General features: G+C 32.4%; 1 protein-coding gene across 3 annotated transcripts in view; it reads left to right on the forward strand.

Moving 5' to 3' along the window:
• The window catches only part of STXBP5 (syntaxin binding protein 5), a 140,175-nt gene that overhangs the window by 41,520 nt on the left and 78,023 nt on the right, over positions 1 to 20,632 (forward strand). For all 3 annotated transcript variants that reach the window (XM_037520538.2, XM_054697909.1, XM_037520539.2), the window contains exons 5-8: positions 1,871 to 2,005; positions 3,586 to 3,649; positions 6,541 to 6,624; positions 12,448 to 12,571. In XM_037520538.2, the coding sequence (XP_037376435.1) occupies positions 1,871 to 2,005; positions 3,586 to 3,649; positions 6,541 to 6,624; positions 12,448 to 12,571 (407 nt within the window). The remainder of the gene's footprint in view (positions 1 to 1,870; positions 2,006 to 3,585; positions 3,650 to 6,540; positions 6,625 to 12,447; positions 12,572 to 20,632) is intronic.

Genomic DNA, 20,632 nt, shown 5'->3' on the forward strand with positions numbered 1-20,632 from the left:
ATGTCTCTGTTACAGAAGATTAGTTTGCATTTCTATTGCATATAAATTGTAATAGAATGGAATCATTAAAGATGTCATTTTTGTCTAGCTTCTTTCAATTATGAATATGTTGAGATTCAACAGTGCTACTGTATGTTTATTCCTTTTTTCTATTGAATAGGTTTTTTAGGTATATACCAACATTTGTTTTCCATTTATCTGTTGGGAGACATTGGATTGTTTCCAGTTTGGGGCTATCACAACATTTGTATACAAGTTTTCTATAGATTTGTTTTTCTTTTATTTGGGTAAATCTGTAGGAATGTAATGGGGCAGTAAGTAATTGCAAAGTGAAAACAGCTAGATAAAATAGTGTATTTGAAAGTTGCTAGAAAAGTAAACTTTAAAAATTCTCGTTACAAGAAAAACTTGTGACTGTGAAGTGATGGATGATAACTAGACTTACTGTTGTGATTGTTTTGCAATATATACACATATTGAATCTTATTGTACATCTGAAACTAATATAATTCAATATGACAATTATGTTGTAATTAAAAAAATAAACTGCCATAAATAATAGATGGAAAACATCCTGAGTGTTTGCCCTCATATTAAGTAGTATCCAAAATATGTATTGTATGCCTTTCAAAATGAAAAATTCTAAATTCAGGGCCTTAGTGGACTCAGAGTTTTCAGAAAGGTACTGTGAACTTAGAGCCTTGTGAAGTAATAAGTACTATGAAATGTTTTGGTTTTTTTTTGCTTCAGTAGACATTTCTATGCTTTGTTAAAGTTGGATTAAATCTTTTAGAAAGGCAATGCTGTCATATAAAACTCAATAGAAAATACAGATGATGAACCTTAAGTTATTAGACAATAAGTATTACCTCAAGGCAATAGTGAAACCATGAGTTGCATGTACATTTATGTGATAAGTGTTTGCATCTTTAAAATTGTCTCATGAAACTGTTTTAATGGGAATAGCAAATGTTCGATACGCTGTATCTTGCCTACCTAGTTCTGTATTGACAATTCAGAGTAATAATTATCATTGTGTATTATTTGAAGCTATTCTTTTGAAATTTCAAATACTTCATTCTTTGACAGACTATATAATAGATAGTCTATGGGAAAATGAGCACTATATGATTCCTATATGCTGTTCAAAGGACGGTATAGGTTCTGATCTTTAACCCTGAAATCAAATGAGCTGATACAGAAAATATTAAAATTGTTGGAATTATAGTAAAGTTTAACACATGCATTTAAATTACTATAATTTGTTAGTGAAGCCCTTTCATATCATCAGGAAATAGAAGAGATACATATTTCAGTAACTGTCACTGCCATTCCCTAGGCTTACAAATTAGTGAGGAAGGCAGGCTGTAACCCTCTTACAAGGTTGACCTAATGGAGATACAAAGTATTTGGGTATCAGTATCAGTGAGGTGGCTACTGCACTGAATTTTGAAGTGAAGAGCAATGAGTAGGAGTGTTTTCCCTAAAAGAAATAGAGCAGAGAAACTGAAATTAGTTATGTTGAATAACTCCTGAGAAATAAGGGTAGTACCAGGGATATTGTGGATATTGGACTGATAGTTTGTAGGTGAAAGGCTAAATTTGTGATGTATACAAAGTAATAGTGGATGACATAGCCAGATTTTAAACACATACTAACTTCATTCTATCTTACCATGCTATTTACTATAAGCCCTATATTCGATGTGAGTTGAATTAGCATAATTGAGTATTAATCGCAATGAATAGATAAATTTGATGGCTGATATTCCTAAGTTATATATATAAGTCATGATTTACCCACTAATATAATTAATAAAATTTACTAGATGGTTTTCTAATTTGCTTTTTGGGTGTGTTTCTCTTGCAGGGTTACTTTTTGCCATCTGCCTTTCCAGAGTAAGTGGCTATATGTGGGCACTGAACGAGGCAATATTCATATTGTCAACGTGGAGTCCTTCACACTCTCAGGCTACGTCATTATGTGGAATAAAGCCATTGAACTGTGAGTTTGAGCAGATATTCCATATCTGAAGCTATGAGTACTCTAAGTGATAATAAGTACATAATAATTAATCATAAATCTATGTAATTAAATTTATGTCATTATTGGTCTTTTTTAAGTATTACTCTATTTACAGTTTGTAAATGTAATTGCATTACATATAGTATGTATGTAGATGTACACACGTGTGTATATGATCACATGTATATTAAAATGAACTGTAATGAAGCAATTCTTATTGGGTGAAAAACACTCCAGTGTTTCTTTTGTATTCTAATTATTTTATTTTAAATGCTAGTCATTCCCCACTAAATAGATTTCATGATCCCCTTATGGGTTGCCACCAATGCTGGGAAAACACTGATCTAAGTCACCATTTGATTTTACAATCAGTGTAAATAAATGCTTGTGAAAGTTAAGAAGAATTAAATTGGCAGTTAATTTTGCTTATTTTTGATATTTAAAAGTAACAACAACAAAAACTGGGTTGAATTATAGGACCCTAAGCATCTTCAGTCCTAAATTCTCACTATTAGAATATTATATTCATATCTTTCCTTTTTCTCTGCTTTTTTAGTTATACTATTTAGATATAAAGACCAGCATTTAAGGACATTGGCAATATTCATTTTCAATGTTTCTTTTTGCTTTTATTTTTAAACAAATAGTTCTGCATTGCACTCTACAGAATTTGCACATGGGATAAATTTGTGACATCTCCTTTTTTCCCCCAAATTCTGTTAATTTTTCTATTCATATATAATAGCTGTATAATTTTGAGGGTACAGCTTCACAGTCCTGCATATGCAGGTGCTTCACTTGTCCTCCACCAGAGCTCCAGTGGAGACCAGTCATCCTGGGTGGCACTTCTCTGTGATATTTGTGTACAGCTGTGATAGTGTAGTAAGCCTGGCTTTCCTCCCTGTGGCAGGCACATTGTCATCTCCTCTCAGTCCTTTGGCACAAGATGTGGGTTTCTGTCTGCTGTTCTTTGAGCTGATCCTACAGTAGCTACTAGTGGATATGTCTGGTGTAGGTGTTTTTATGATTTCACAAGTGACTCATGAAGTAAACTTGTCTCTCAAGCCTCAGGAAGATGCTCATTCCTACTGTATTAGGTATCAATTTCATCCACATTCCAATCTAAATGAATGTTTTTCTAAGCAAGAACAGGTGGCATTACTTCCATTAATTTTTTTGAAACAATTTTTCCTATTTTGGTGTGATGAATGGAACTTGATGAGATGCTCCAGTTGCAGACTAGAATTGAGAAAACTAAGATTGCGATAATTTAGATAGTGCTTTATTAAAAAATATTAACTGAGAGTTTTACCATGGGAATGTATTTTCTCTTCTAAAATACTAATAGAAGAATTTTTTTCTATACAGAAACTGCACTTAATTGTAAATTTTGCTGACTGATGTCAGTACTAGAGCCACATTAAGAACTGCTGATCTGTTATTAATCACTTATTGGAATATTTTCATTATTTACAAATGTGTCTTTGTTTTCTGTTAATATAATTATAGTACTTAGTTTTACTGAAATTGTAATTAAAAAAATCTTTTTTTCTTTTTAGATCATCTAAATCTCACCCAGGACCTGTTGTCCATATAAGTGATAATCCCATGGATGAGGGAAAGGTAGAATTTTTCCTCAAATATTTATTTTACTTTGGTATTTTTAAATATGCAAACTATTCCAGGATACACTTGCTTAGCAAAGTTGTAACTACTAACAAAGTTTTATTTCATAAGTACTTAATGAGGCATTTACACATTTTGAAGAAAAAAATGAAAAGAACTCAAATAATCTAATTTTAAGGAACAAAAACCCTAAACAAGTAAAATTTGCTAAATACATTTACAGGTTATTATTTTTTGCTTATTGAGAATATTTCCCCTGATTTTCTGATAAAACTGAAAAAACTTTTCTTTTGGTTTTGAATTCCTTTTAATACTACAGTTATACAAATTTTGTAGCACATATTACATAATGATTTATTTTAAATTTGTCTCTGTATAGCATCACCCTGAAGTGTTCATTAATAGATTAAGGTATAGATTTTTTTAAATATTAATTTTTTATATTCTGAAACAGTTTCATACAGTTATTGCCTAGCTTTTATAAACTTTAGGTTCATCAATATAGTTAAAAATAACAAAATTTCTCTTTCCCTGACTTTCTATTTCCTACTTTAAACCAACTTTTCACATAGTTCTATTTAATAATACCTTTTTAACCTATATCATTTTGTGGTATTAGCCTAATACCAAAATGTTCATCACTATCAGAAATCAGTGAAATGAAATGTCTGGATTATGTGAAAGAGTTTATCTAGGTTTTCTCTTTCCTTGGTTAGTGAGCATGGTTAAGCCTCTACATTGCTCCAACTGATCTCTTATCTGCCACTGGAAAAACAAAAGGGTAAATTTGCTGTTTGCATTTAACTTATCATCACACAATTGTATGTATTTAAGAGAAATTTTATGTGAAGCAAGTTACAATAACCTATATCTCCTCATTTTTTTGATACAAGGCAACTTGTTTAAAAGCCAAGCGTTGTGTGGAAGGCACAGTGGGAGAATTGAAAACTCCCTTCCTTGTCACTTGAAGTTAGTCTCTAAGGTTTTTCCATCCTTCCTTTACAGTGTCTCTTTTCTATTCAATCTCATTATGACCACTGTAGTTCTAGGCATTCTAACCCATTCTAGAGTAATTTCCATAGGAGTCTTTCTAGAGTACCTTTTTAAATTTACTCTTCTGTTCAGAAGCTTTCAATGATCTGTAGTATCTAACATTTCAGGAAAATGCAGCCCTAGATTCCAGTGTCTTAGGACATCTTTACCTAACTGCTATATTGAAGCAAGAGTTACTGTTTCCCAAATGTGAGCTCTTCTTCACTGCAGCCATGTCTTGTTTATGTGAGTCCCTCTGGTAGGAATTCTTTCTCACTATTCCCTCTGCTGAATTCCTACCAACATTCTAAAGCTCAGATTTTAAAAATATATTTATATATTTATTTCATTGATCTTTCCTGATATCTGTGACAGAATATGCTGTTTCCTCCGAATTCATTAGCACCTTAGTGGTACACTTTTATTGCCTTGTATTATTTAATAGAAATGTGTGCATGTCTTAACTCCCCTCAATCTGATCTGAGCACAAAAATAATATTGATGTAGGCTTGTAATTCCCATATCATACAATATATAATAAAGTAGTCATTATAATATAATATAGTAAAATATATATAAATAGTACGCCCTCAATATATACTTGATTTATTAAGTAAATAAATAATAACTGCTTATATCATTCTCATTTTTTGAAACCTGGTATTATGTTAGTCTTCTTAATTTCCAGCTAATATCATTCAAACATTTTTGAGATTTTAGGGTACTAGAATAGATTATATTATTTAATCTTTGATTTCTAACAGAAAATTCCACTTATACTACAACAATGACTGTTTATTTCTAAATATATCTGTGACATTTTGTCACAAAAGAAAGATAAGCCAAGTTTCTTATGGGTGGATGCCACCATATTAAGCAAAGGTCTTGGCTAAGGAAACTTAGGCATTAGTGTAAAATTATTGATCATAATTGATATTATGATATAATATAACTACTGCTTTTGTGTCCGACCCAACTGGTCAGTTTATATGCAGTATTTTATTTTACTTTCCCAGCAAATTTTAAGTTAGATATCATCCCTGTTTTACAGATGATGAGGTACAGAAATTTGATGAGATATGTTTCAGAAGTACAAAGCTAGATATTGGTGGAGCTGGAATTTTGAACACTGATTTTTCTGATTTCAATCCCAGAGTACTCACTCCTGTTGTCTTATATTTCCTGCCTAACATATAGATCAGTGATTGATGTTTCAGAGAGCTGCATTCATGTACAATAAACCTACTAATACTTTTAGAGAGAAAAAAGGAAACTACTCACCAATGTATTAACTTTTCTGAGTTATAAAAGATTCTAATAGGAATAAGTATTATAGGATTATCTAAACTGAAATAGACTAACTCTTATGGGCACAGATTTCTAACATTTTTAGGATGTTACAGCTAGCTAGGGGTTAAAGTTCATTATAATGCTCTGATTTATTTCAGTCTGTATGGGTAAAATTATTTCCCATACAACTAAGAGGCAGATCAAAGCATAATGCTTTGGTTGTCTTCATCCTAAGCTCTACAGTGTTGTTTACACTAAATCTTTACTACATCTTGTCCTTACCATCTCTCTTCTTATCACTGAAGTTCCTTTTACTTCCTCCAACTGAAAATGCCATGTCGCATGTCTAAAATATTTGAAAGAACAGGGAAATGGAAAAGGAAATAACACTTTTCCCCAGGAATATATATCCCAGATTGGAAAAGAGGAGTTGAGTTCCAACTTACGAAATGTTTACAAATATGCAGTTGTACCTTTAGACTTAAAGCAGATAAATGATAATAGTTCTCAACAAATAAATGTTTCATATAATATTTCTAGATAATGTGCATTTTGTTTTATTACAGCTTTTGATTGGCTTTGAATCTGGAACAGTGGTGTTATGGGACCTCAAATCAAAGAAAGCTGACTATAGATACACCTATGATGAGGTAATGATACTACTTTCACAAATCAAGGCTGTTGTTCATTCCTTATTTCAGAGCACCTTCTCTAATAACTGGATTGGTGATTTTAGTTTAGGCAACCATTGTAACTGCAATAATACAAAAATTTTTTAAAATTTATAATATTTTTACATAGCTCTAAGATACAAAATCTCTCTCACCCCTCTGTCATTTTGCCACCCTATTCCCTTACCCAAGGTTCTAAATGTTCTCAGTTTCTCATTTATTTCTCCTGGAATATTCTTGCATTGTAAGCAAGTTAATAAATTCTATATTTTAAACAAATGATTGTTTGTATATAAATCTATAGTTTGCTTGTTTTAAGACCTAAAGATTGATTGCAGTTGACTGATAGATAAGTCCTTTAAGTCTCTTTGAAACTATAGGCATCTCCTCTCACTCTGCTTCCCTTCCTTACCTCGTTCCTTTTTTCTTTTTTCCATTTACTTGTTGAAGGTAGAGTCTCCCAAAGGTAGGATTTTCTGGATGCTTTCCTATTATTTTTAACAGCTTTTTCTTTTGCCCTCAAATTTCCAATAAAATGCATAGTTTACGGAGGCCTGATCAAATTCAGATTTTTCATTTTTAGCAAGACTGCTTCATGGATGATGCTGTTGATCAGGTGGAAAGTTAGTTTTCTTTGTGAAGTTTAAAGGTCACTGATATTCAAGACCTGTATCTATTAGTGCATAACAGTTGTTCTAATTCTATAATTCCTTGTCTGTTACTTAGGACACTTTAGCTGAAAAAAGTGATATAGTTCTGGCAGAATAAATGCTCAATCCTTTTATTTCAGTATTTAATCTAGAGGGTTGTTCTCTAGTAACCTAAATGGTGACCAATTTGTGCTTGTTTTTATTTCACTATGTGCGCATAGATTTAAACATATTTGGTATACTTCAGTCCCTTGAAGTTATTATTCTTACTCATTTTTCATTCATCAGTCTTAAGTGAGTGAACATCTTCTAATTGGTTCTTGAGTCCTTTGGTGATAACGGTCTTGGATAGTGTTCTTGCTATTTGCTGTAACAAATATATCTACTCATCTACGTATTTCTGTCTCAAACTTAGGATAAGACCATTTTCCATGAAACTGTGGGTGGTTTTTTTTTTTTTTCAGTGTGAAATGGTATCTGGTAACTTCAATTTGGATACTACTAGTGTTCATGAATTCCAATTCAGTGAGCAAATCTAGAGCTAGGACATGTGTAAGTGTTTTTTGTTTGTTTGTTTGTTTGTTTGCTTGTTTTTTTTCCCAGATAAAATATGTCTTCGAAATCATAATTTCAATTACTTAACCAGCAATAATTTGAATACTTTATAAATGTATACATATCTTCATAAGCATGAAAGAGAAGTTCCTTGATTTTCAAAGTTGCATATACTTTTTTAAAAAAACTTTTCAATTAGTAAGCATTCTCTAGTTCACTAATCATCTTGAGGCATGAGAAAGAGGATAGCCAGTAGTTTCTACAGAAATATGAAAGACTGGCGAAAAGATATTCACTGATGCCAGTGAATTCCACAACTTAGGTGAAATGTACAAATTCCTTGAAAGACACAAAATTCCTTGAAAGTACAAAACCTCAATACAGAAACAATAGTTAAAAGTAAGTTGCTCTATATTTTGTAGAGAAATTGAATTTTCAATGAAAATATTTGACACAAAGAAATAGTCTAAGAGGTCTTGCTCATGAACTTTATCAACGCAAATAAAATTTATCAAAACAGGTACATTATTTGAAGACCTGCCCTACTAAAAAGAGAGAAAATTTGAAATATTTTGAAAATACTTAAGAAATTTCCATGTAGGTTTTACTTTTAAAGTAAATGAGGGTATTGTCAGTTTAGGCCCATTTGGTGAAAAAATGTAACCATTTGAAATCTTTAACTAGAGAGAGAATCTATAGTTAATATCTTAGTTGTAATAATTTTATCAAGTTACAAAATTTATTATTCAGTAATTATCTTGTTAATTTACAAAACTTTGATGTTGTTTCCATTCTATAGTAGAATTAATAAAGAAATACATGTTAAAATGCTAGGGCCAAACAGGCATATGAAAAAATGTTCAGCATTGCTTGTAATCAGGGAAATGCAAATCAAAACTACAATGAGATACCATTTTACACCAGTGAGAATGGCACATGTTAAAAAAAACTAGCAAAAGCAAATGTTGGCGAGGTTGTGGAGAAAAAGCAACTCTCCTGCATTGGTGGGAGTACAGACTGGTCCAACCACTATTAAGAGCTGTGTGGAGATTTCTTGACCTACTAAAGATAGAACTTCCATATGATCCAGCAATTCCACTCCTAGGTATTTACCCAGATGACACAGAAACATTAATTCCAAAGGGCACCTGCATGCCTATGTTTATAGCAGCACTATTTACAATAGCTAAGCTATGGAAACAACCCAAATGCCCAAAAATAGATGACTGGATCAAGAAGATGTGGTACATATACACAATGGAATATTACTCAACAATCAAAAAAGATAAACACATGCAGTTTGCAGCAACATGGTTGGAGCTAGAAGGGATCATGCTCAGTGAAATAAGTCAGAAAGAAAAAGAAAAATACCAGATGGTCTCACTCATAGCAGGAATTTAGAAAACCTAAATAAGGGACCAGGAAAAAGACTAATTAATACAAAGTAAAAATCAAAATCAACAAGCAACAATAAACAAGAGACACACTACTGGGGGCGGGGAGGGTAGGAGCAGGGAGAGGAAGGATTAGGGTAAAAATAAGGGGGGGTGCAATTGTATGGGGAATATAACCAAAATGAAAATGCATACATTGTGCAAAGATGAAAAAAGATGTAAGAATTATATAAAATACTAAAAAAAATACAATTTAGTGTATACAAGAAGTTATTTATTCAGTGCTCTGAGCCCTTCTTTTTGTTTTTTGATTACCTGAAAATGATAAAAACAAAACAGAGTATTTCCAGCATTTGCTTTTCATATATTTATAAGAATTATAATTTAAAATCTATGTTAAATGATTTTTCTCATTTTATTATGTTGACTCTAAGGGCTTTAGCAAAGGTATATAATTACATTAGGAATCAATGTTGATTTTAAGTAGAATATGAAGATTAATATTATACAATTAATTTTGGTGTAAGTGCTGAAAGATGTTTATTTGTATATGCATAATGGGAGAGCAGCTGAACTAAAGCTTTATATACAACTTTTACTCTGAAGTGATTCTAATAATGATTAGTTTGCAAAAAACCAGTTGGTAGAGAATTTAATTTCCCTGCTATTCTGAGTTAGTATAAAATTAGATAGGTAAATCACTAGCCTGTTTTAATCACTAGCCTGTTTTCTTCTAGAAAATTATTCTTCAAGATGCCTCTTATCTAATAAGAATAGCACAAAGCATTGTATATACTACTTTTGCCAAAACCTAGTAATTACACACTACACTTTGCTTTAAATGTATCAGAGTAGGCAGTGCTTTTTGTTTTTTTAACTTTATCAAGACACAAATACTAATGTCAGCCTCTTAGTCCATTAACTGCCTCGTGAAGTTTATTATGGTTATGATTTCTTGTCAGACACTATCATTTAAGGAAACTGGAATTGTATGTTCTCTTTGTGGCTTTTACCAATAGCTGTATAACCCCCCATCTTCCTTTTTCTATTTTTTTCTACCCTGACTTCATCTTGTCTCCATAACAATTGTGTATCCCTTATTAGATTCTTATGTTTTACTTATTGTGCTCTTGATGTTTCTTCCTAGTCTCTTATTCATCTTTATCTATAATTTTTCATTTTGTAAAGATCAAGGAACCTTTTAAGAACGTCCCTGAAATTTTATATATCTTCTTGGCAAAGTAAATGTACCAACTTATTCACAAAATTCCTCAGCCTCAACTTATGCTTTGTATTTCTTATCTTCTCCCATGAATTTTTCACGTTTGCATTTTACCCACATCTGATTATGAGCATGTGACAGATTTGGTGAGTGAAATTTGATCTTCCCACTTTGTTTACATCCATTTCTACTTTATTTTCCCAAGAAGACTATAAAGAAGTTGTATAATTGCATGTATATAGTTTATATAATATATATTATACACATGTACTATTTATATACACATAACACTGCATATAAACTAAAACATATATATGTGATAATACTTACATATGTACATATAATCTTGTGTAGCCTATAGGTAGTACTATATGTATTAAAACAAAGATGATCAAGGGAAAAAATGAGGCCTTGTATCAAGTTGTATTTGTATTTAGAAAGTTGCAGAAATGATAGGAAAAAAATGTGTATGTTATTGCATGTAAAAGTTCATATTTGCTTATTCCTTTTGTGGATTTTCTGTTACTTCTTTGTCTCTGCTATTCAGAATAATTGGAAATGACTGGTTCCTATAATTTGTATTTTGAAATGCTTGCTAATTTAATATTCTCTTGAAAGATTTTTAAACAGGGATGTATGTTGTTTTCTTCAAGCAAAGTTGAAATATTAGTTTTCTATATAACATTTTTATGTATCTGATACATACTCATATGTGATAAGATTAGGATGTTTTATTTATAGATTGCAGATACCAGTATAGACTTCTTTTATATTTCCCTTAAACTATTTAAATAGCTTTGCATATAGCTTCTTAGCACTACTGACATTTTCCAAAAATAATTCAATCTATTAAGGCTACTAAGGGATTGCTTATTATAAAATTGAGTTTCTTCATTGTCATATGTATATTTTGGAATAAGTTTGTCACTCCTTCAAGATTTTACTTAGAATTTGTTAGAGATATTTTGAACTTAAGATACTGTGTTAAATAGTGGCATATAGAAATACAGTTGATTGTGTTTATCCATCATCACTTAAAGTTTTTTAATCTGATTCATAATACCATTTTATTGAACTTCAATTTTAAACATATGAAGAACCCAGATAATGGGCGTTGAATGAGGTGATAGCAAATGTTGATTTTGTACATAAGTAAGCAAAGTTCTTAAGTTTTAGTTGTGTGGTTTTGATGTCGCACCTTGCAGTTCTGAAATTCCAGTAGGGCAATTTTTAGAGTCAATTGACCACAACTAGAAGGGTATCAACTTGGGTTAAAAGTATTTAAATAGGAGTAAAGTAATTTAAAGGAGAGTGATTTTTTTCTTAAAATATTTTATAGACAGAATGATTACTATTAGGACTAAAATTTATAGGGTAACTTTACTTTGATCATATGAAATGTTTTCAGATAATTTTTATATGGTTCAAAAGCACAAAATAAATTTTGGTCAACTGAGAGGCCCTTCAAATCTAAAACATAGCCTCAATAATTATTGTGACAAATAGACATGTTTTGAAGCTCAACCAGAGATAGTTTTAATTCATCTTAATTCCAAGACTACATTTTTATCTTAGAATTTTTGTTACTTTTGAAAATTTGCTCTAATTTACCAATGCAGCTAGTTTTTTCAGTGAGATATGGTTGTAATTACTAAGCAATTTATAAACATAAAGTATAGCTTATTCTTAAAAAAACTCAAAGATTAATTTTGTTTTTTCTAAACTTGTATAGAAAACATATTATTATATTTTCCTTATGCTGGTTTAAGGAGTAAGTAGTAGAATTAAATGTGCTAATATCAAATTAAATTTCATTTGTATTGCCAGAGAATTATGGAAATAGAAAGCTAGCATATTGACTTTATCTTGAGAGATATAAAAAAGTTTAAAATGAAGATGAATTACAATACTAGTTATAAATAGCTTGGTACCTAAATAAATTGTTGTGTTTAAGGTGGAATTCTTTACCCTTCTTCTCTAGGCTATCCACTCTGTTGCTTGGCATCATGAAGGGAAGCAATTTATATGCAGTCATTCAGATGGCACCTTGACTATATGGAATGTGAGGTCTCCTACTAAGCCTGTACAGACAATCACGCCACATGGTAAGAATGTATCACTTTTGAACATTAAATCTTCATGAACAGAAGACATTTTGAGTTTGCATTTGAATTTCTATGTTTTTGAGGAGAAGGATTTTTTTTTCCACTTTGAAGGAATTAAAAATATTTACATAATAGAGAAATAATATCTAACAGTCATGTAATAAAGTTTGTAATTATATTTACAGTTGAAATTGCATATTTGAACTTTGAGAAATTCAGTTATCGTCTGAATGTTGTTTCTCTAGTAGTTCAAAGTGTAATATTTGTGACTAATGTAGGACTTAGAGTTTCTGCCATTTTAAAGTTGCTAATGTATTTATAAGTGTTTGAAGTACTTGGAACTCTATATTAAGTAATTTTGTACATTAAATTATTGTTTTGAGTATCCCCAAGATTAACCAGGGTTTAATGATTCACTAGGAAGCCTTATAGAACTCAGAAAAGGATACAGAACAAAATCAATAAAGGGAAAAGGCGTCTGGGTTGAAGACTGTGTAGAAGGAGGCTCAAGCTTCTGAGAGTCCCAGTAGAGTCCTCCCAATAGGGTACGTTAATTCTTCTAGAGATGAGTGAAATTTGTCTACCAGGAAGCACCCTTGAGTCCAGGAGTTCATTTTTTACTGGAGTCAGTCTGTAAGCAGGCACCATCTGTTTTATCACATGCCAAAACCTCAGACTCTCAGAAGGAAAGCAGAGTTTATCATGAAATGCATTGTTTGTACGTACAACACAGGCCCAGTGTGCCACCTCTATTGGCCTGGGAATGGTGGGACTGTCTTGAAAGCCAAGTACTCAGATGCCAGCCAAGAATTAACCTTCTTAGCCACCCTTTCTAAGGATAGCAATTTGAGACCTTCTTCAGTTTTTTTTTTTTTCTTTGCACAAGGCGTAACTACAAAACTTCCAAGGTTTTATTAGGGTATATATTAACAGATTATGAAGACCTTTGAATTTTGCATCAAACCTAGGAATTTGTGCTTTCTCATTAATCTGCATTTTTCAAACTTATTGTAAGAGATTTATTTTTTTTTTAAGATTTATTTATTTATGCCTACAAGACTTGGGGTACAGACCAGAGATGTGGGGGGGAGAGGATTCACCAGAGACAGAGTGATGAGCAGAACAGGTAGACTGAAACACACTGCTTAGGGGAGCTGCGGGCGAGACAGGAAAGTTCTGCTTCACCATGTGGGTTGCTCTGTGGATGGCCAGGGATCGAACTCATGCTGCAGAGGCTGCGGGTTCCTTCATAGTGCAGTGCTTAACCCCTTGAGCCACCAAGGAGGCCTGTAAGAGATTCTTTACCAACAAATTTAGCTAAATAAAAAGAACATTCTTTCAATTGGCAATATATTGGCAAGTACCCCTTTTAAGTATTGCTAATATTTCATTGTTTACTTTAAAATACAAATGCCCACTTTTTTTAAGAAAAATGATGCATTCTGAATTATTGCACTATAGGAAGTAAAACAAAATAAAAAACTTATTTTATCTATCTGTAGTATTGTGGGTTTGTAGATCTGTTTGTTTTCTCATAAAAATAATTATTAAAGCTGCATATTGTAGTATGTTTCACCATTGCTTTGTGGTAGAGGTCATCTTCTGGAAAAGCACTTATTTTGAATATGTTACAGATATATTTATGCATCCATAAGACAGTCCTTACGATAGTAGGTTGCAGTTTTCCTTAAAGTATTTTTTTCTTTTATTAGTACCTAGCTCACAAATATTGGCAATATTCCTTAGAATTCCCATAAATACTAGATTTCCCAGACCCACTAAAACATTTGAATCCAGAAAATCAAAAAGGAAGATTAGTTTTAAAACCATTAATTTCAAATCTAGAAGAAAATGAAATTAGTATTGAAGATTATAAAAATATATACAAATATTTGTTTGGCAGTTGAGGATTGTCTAAATTTTTTCTTTTTTTGTAGTTTTTTTTTTTCTTTTGAACCATTTGTTTGCATAGTGCCCATTCACCCACAAATACCCCAGTATCTGTTTCTTACAAACAAGAGCATTGTCTTATATCACCAAGTTTTGTGTTTTGTCAGAAGTGTCTATAGGTAGATTAGATTTAATTGTAATGTTCTTCAGTCTTTTTCAAACTAGGACAATTTTTGACTTTTTTAAACAATACATTTTGAAGATTTTAGAAGATGCCTCAATTTGGCTTTGTCGGATGTTTCTTCATGATCAGAGTCAGATTTGCACATTTGCAGTAGGACTGTCCCAAAAGGATTGATGTGTTGTCTTGGCACTCTTTCAAGTGGAACTTTTGTTGATTGGTCCTGCATCCATGATGCTTTCTACCTTGATCCTTTGATTTAGCTTCTGCCTGCTAGGTCTCTATTATAATGTTATTCTTTCACCCTTTGAAATTAGTAAGTATTTCTGTTTATATTTTCAGTCAGTATTTTGATTTGGAGGACATATTTTGAAACTCTGTAAACATACTATTTTTCATCATATTTTTATATTCTGGTTTTACCACTTGTTGGTTGATGTTTTTTAGCAGACTTAATTACTGTGAGGATTGCCAAATGGTGATTTTTCTGGTTAGTCTTAATCCCTTTTTTTATATAAAAAGCTTAAGTCCTTGAGAGCAGACTTTTAGAAGTGTCATAAATAAGTTTCTACAGTTTGTAGTATCTTAGCAAGTAAGGATCCTTAGATAAAATTATTTTTAAACAAACCAAAGAATATTTTATTTAACTTGGTTTTTCAAAATTAGAACTCAAATAAAATGTAAATGGAATAAATTTTTCCTTTGGCAAGTGTTAAAAAGTTGGATGACATAGCATATTATAGTGATCTAATAATGTAGATGATCAGAAGTACCCTTTATATATAAAATATGAATTATTTTTCAACAGCAGTAATGTTCAATCCTTCATGCCACTAGTAGGTAACTTAAAGTTAAATTTATGTTGATAGCTGAGTTCAGTAAGAAAACTAAGTACTTTTTAATATATTGAAGTACAAAATGCCATAAATATACCATATTTTTCATATATAATATTTTCATTCTAAATATGTGCTGTGATCGATTGAAATTTAGGATTTTTTTCTTCATTACTGTCTTCTCTTGTGGTCTCTTGATCTTTTTAGCAAATAGTTATGCTAAATTTAATGTACTAGACTTAAAATTTTCTCAATTTTAGGTTTTTTGTTTTTTGTTTTTAAGTATTTAAGCCCATCTAGTAGTTCAGTGACTCTTTCTGAAAAGGCACTCATAAGCATTGCCTTCATGGCCAGGGGACCCAGACTTCTACTAGTCCTTTATGATGATGATGTTTAGTGTTATGTTGTTTATTATTAAGAATAACTTAGGATGTCCTTGAAGAATCTTTTCAAAAGGTATAATATTGCAGCAGCTTAGCAGAGGCATTTGAAGCCAGAATACTTGTGGTTAAGCAACCTGGTTCAGTAGTTTCTAGCTCTGTGATCCTTGGGAAGTCAGTTAATATTTCTGAACTTTAGCATTCTCATTTATAAGTAGAGGTCACAACTAAATTTATTACAGTTTTGTAATTGTTGTGTGGGGATTATTTTTATTTATTCATTCAACAATTGTTGGGTCCACAATCACAAAAACAGTGTGATAAACACTGTTCTACATTCTGGATCAAATAAGCCAAAAAAAAGTGAAAATAACTAGAAATCTGATGTGTTATACATATGTGATTATAGTAAATATAAACATGGATATGTTTTTTATTGGTAGTGTAGAGCCAAAACGTTTTTAGATTAGTGTTCCCTGAAGTATATTTCACAAACACTAATTTGTCTTATGTTAAGCAGTTGTTTGATGAAAAATAATTTATAATACAATTACTATTCTTAGTTTCATCATATGTAAAGTAGAATTGAACATAGTAATTTTTTTTAATGTATATTTTTATTTTCCCCCTCTTTACACAAAAGTTTGTGTGATGGCCAGTTTTTCACAACTTGCTCTGTTAATTAACCAAGTGACTTCTGAAGGTATAAAGTTATGTGACTGTGTAGAAATTAAGCAGAATTGGGTTCAGACTACTGACTGCAGTTATTTTATCTTGGTAAGCCATAATAAATTTTTTTTAAAAGATTTATTTATTTATTTATACAAGCACTGGGTACAGTCAGAAGCGCGGGAGGGCGAGAGAATTCACCAGAGCCAGAGCGGGGAGCAGAGCAGGCAGAAGGACCGAAGTACACTGCTGAGGGGAGCAGCGGGCTGCAGGAGAGGTCTGCGCACCATGTGGGACCCTCCTCTGTTGGCCAGGGAGCAGCCAGGGATCAAACCGGCGCCGCAGAGGCTGCGGGCAGCTTCGTAACCCAGCACTCAACCACTGCACCACCGGGGCAGCCCCATAATAAATTTTACATATCTACATGGTGTGCCTAAAAGATGAGCTCTGCGTTTTTTTCTCTTTGGCCTATTCCTCTCCTTTGGCAGAGAGGCTTCATTGTTTAGTCAGCAAGAACGTTGATAGTCCTGGCATGACTCATATGTTTATTCTGAAGCAGTCATCATGGGTAAGCAGTTTGCTAGCCCAGGATGCCCAGGGTTGCCTCTGTGACTGTGCTGGGAGAGAACAGGTGGGGAAGGGAGATGTGATGTAGAGTGAGCTTACATACTGTTAACTTTTACAGAATAAAGTGATTCTCAATGAAAATGGAGATGTTAAATGGTCAAAATAAATAGGTGTCTGTAATAGGGAATAACATTTAAAAATGAGATCTGGAGCTTCTTTGTCAGTACAGTCTGTCTACTTATCAAGAAATAAACCAAGATTGGGGAACTTTTATTCTATTGAGGGTTATTTGAAGTAAAATATCAACGTTCCATATAAGTAAAAGTTAGTATAATATTTTATGGATGTAGCATACAAAAAAATCATATTCTCCTTCTAAAATTCACTTTAACAGAAGTATTCAATAAATAATAAAACCACACTTCAGTTCTTCATATATTCATATAGTTCATATAGTTCATTACAAAGTTTTTCTATTTTTTATTCTTGAAAGACTTACCAGTCTACACAGCGTGTACTCAAATAATGCTTTTATTTAAAGATAAAGGATACAGTAAAGCGGGAGAAAGAGAATGAGGCAGGCATTCTGAAAGATACCCCATTTGCAAACTTTCATGAACACTGTCAACACAAGGATTATGCTGAGTCTCCACCTACCACCAAAATTGACTTCTGAGGAAGTAAAAGAAAAAACTATTAGAGCTTAAACAAGCACATCATAAATCCCACCAACTGGTCCATGAGTTGAATACTAAAGCCTAGAGGCCTCCAAATTGAGCAGTAAATTGGCTGTATCTCCACACACAAATGAAAGAACACACCCACTCCCATTTCAGACTAGTGGTATTAACAATATGATTTTAAAGTTTGAATTACTTTCTTTCTGGAATGTCACTGTTCAGTAGAAATACAATATGGACTGCATGTAAAACTTTAAATTTACCAGTAATGGGCCTCCTCTGGTGGCGCAGCAGTTGAGCTCTGGGTTGCGAAGCTGCCCGCAGCCTCTGCAGCACCCGGTTCGATCCCTGGCCACCAGTGAGGGTCCCACATAGCACTGGCACGACAGACCTCTCCTGCCGCGCCCGCTGCTCCCCTCAGCAGTGTATTTCGTCGGTCTGCCTGCTCTGTTCCCCACTCTGTCTCTGGTGAATTCTTTCACCCTCCCGTGCTTCTGAATGTACCCAGTGCTTGTATAAATAAATAAATAAATAAATAAATCTTTTTTAGAAAGAAATAAATAAATTTACCAGTAATATAAATACTAATAACCATAAAAAGAACAAGTAAAATTAATTTTAATAATAAATTTTATTTAATCCAAAGATATGTAAAGCTTTGTCATTTCAACAGGTCATCAATATTTAATTGAGATATTTCATATTCTTTTTGTTTTGTTTGTGCTCTCTAAATCTAGTATGTGTTTCATACTTTCAACACATCCTAACATGAACTGACCTCATTCCTGCACCCAGTCTTGTCATTTGAGGCTGTCTTAATGGATAGTCAGCTATAGGCTTAAGAATACACCTGCTGTGTAACTGCATTCTAATATGTGTTCTGTGTTCTAATGGCAAAACTAAAAACTTAGGAAGAATTTGGTTTTTTGTCAGTGATTCTCATTTTTTTAAATGCATCTTTACTCATTCATTCAGTTGGCTTTTATTGAGTACTTCCTATGTTCTAAAAACTAAGTAATGGAAATATATTGCCTTGAAGAAATTATAGTCATATAATGAAAAGGATCTATAAACTGATAATTAAAATACTTTATAAATATTGAAAAATGCATACATCATATGTGAAAACAGGTAGTGAGTCTTTGAATGGAGGGTGTAGGAAAATTGTACAAATTCAGGTTATATGAGCTTGGTCTTTTTTTTTTTTTTAAGATTTATTTATGTATACAAGAGCTGGGGTACAGGCCAGAGATGTGGGGGGTGAGAGGATTCACCAGAGATAGGGAACAGAGTAGGGAACAGAACAGGCAGACTGGCTGAAATACACTGCTGAGGGGAGCAGCGGGCGAGACAGGAGAGGTCTGCTGTGCCATGTGGGTTGCTCCCTTGCCAGCCAGGGATTGAACTTGTGCTGCAGAGCCTTTAGATTGCTTCACAGTGCGATGCTTAACCCCTTATATGAGCTTGGTCTTAAAATGATTAGTGGAGAGTCATGAGATAAAGAAAGCAAGGTTATTTTAGTTAGAATATACAAAATCACAATCAAATGTGGAATTGACCACTCCTTTTGTAATTAGCAGTTTACAATTGCAAGGTACAAAGACATAGTCAAAAGCAGTTTAAAAAATGGCAATAGTTTAATATGACCAAAGTTTAAAATTCTTCTGGGAAAGTAGTAAAAAACAGAAACACAATCACATGTGGAGGCAAGAATATACATCCTATTCTGCTAAAGAGTTTTCACTTCATGATGGAGACCTAGTGAGTGATATTATAAGAAACATGAACTTTATATTTTGCAAATACTGCTCTCACAGTAGACATCACATGACCTGGGGCAGAAAAGTTAGGTCAAGTAGGAAGCTGTTACATCAGTAAGCAATAAATAATGAAGATTGCAGTTGTGGCTGGAAATAGGAAGAAAGTAAATATACATGAATAAAATTGTGGAATTAGAATCAACAGGACTTAAACCAATTTTTTTGTGGCTGGGAGGTTTATAGGAATGGAAGAGCAAGTAAGAGTAAAGAAGAATCAGATGTGACATGGAAGTTTATGTATTTTTTTAAGACCACCAGTTGTCTTTCAACAACTTGCCAACACAGTTCACAGGAAGATGAGAGAATGAATGTTAATTTTCTGTTTGTATCTTTCACAAATGAGTGAAATCATGTGGTGTTTATCTTTGCCCATCTGACTTATTTCACTTATACACCTGAAATCTTTATAATGTTACTTTATAAGCCAATATTACTTCAGTATAGTGATGGATTTTTTAAATTTGGGGAAAATCTATACAATATCTTATATTTATGGTAAGAAAAAATAGAACACGCACAGTTTTGCTACTCAGTTGACTTAGCACTTAATAAAATGATACCTAGTGGTGAAATCCAGTGGTTCTCCAAACATCCTTTAGTTTATATGTGCTTCATGACATCGTAGCTAGTTCTTTATCACTTAATTTGTTATAGAAAATGGTTATTCTAGGATTATAGATGAATAAATTAACCTTTCTGGAACACAAATAATAACCAGTAATATAATTTTAAAAACCTGAGTTTTAAAAAATAAGTGTATGGATCAAAAGTTACTTTCTAAACAAAATTAAGAAAGATACTCCAAAAGCTGCAATATTTTTGATTTACGAGGATAACGAAACTACTTTGTCATTATCCTTGGAGGGTGTGAAAGAAAATTTATAAAGAAATAAAAATCAAATTGGCTTTGAACTTGATTATAAATTCAAATGCTAGACTCTATAGAGCAATATTAAAAGACTATTGAACAAGACAGAGTTAATTTTGTACCTAGCCAGGTTTTATGCAAGATAGATAAACTGACACTAGTAAAGCTTC

Source organism: Talpa occidentalis, unplaced genomic scaffold (genome assembly GCF_014898055.3).
Source record: "Talpa occidentalis isolate TD23 unplaced genomic scaffold, MPIMG_talOcc4v2.1 talOcc4.2, whole genome shotgun sequence".
In the NCBI taxonomy this organism is placed as follows: domain Eukaryota; kingdom Metazoa; phylum Chordata; class Mammalia; order Eulipotyphla; family Talpidae; genus Talpa; species Talpa occidentalis.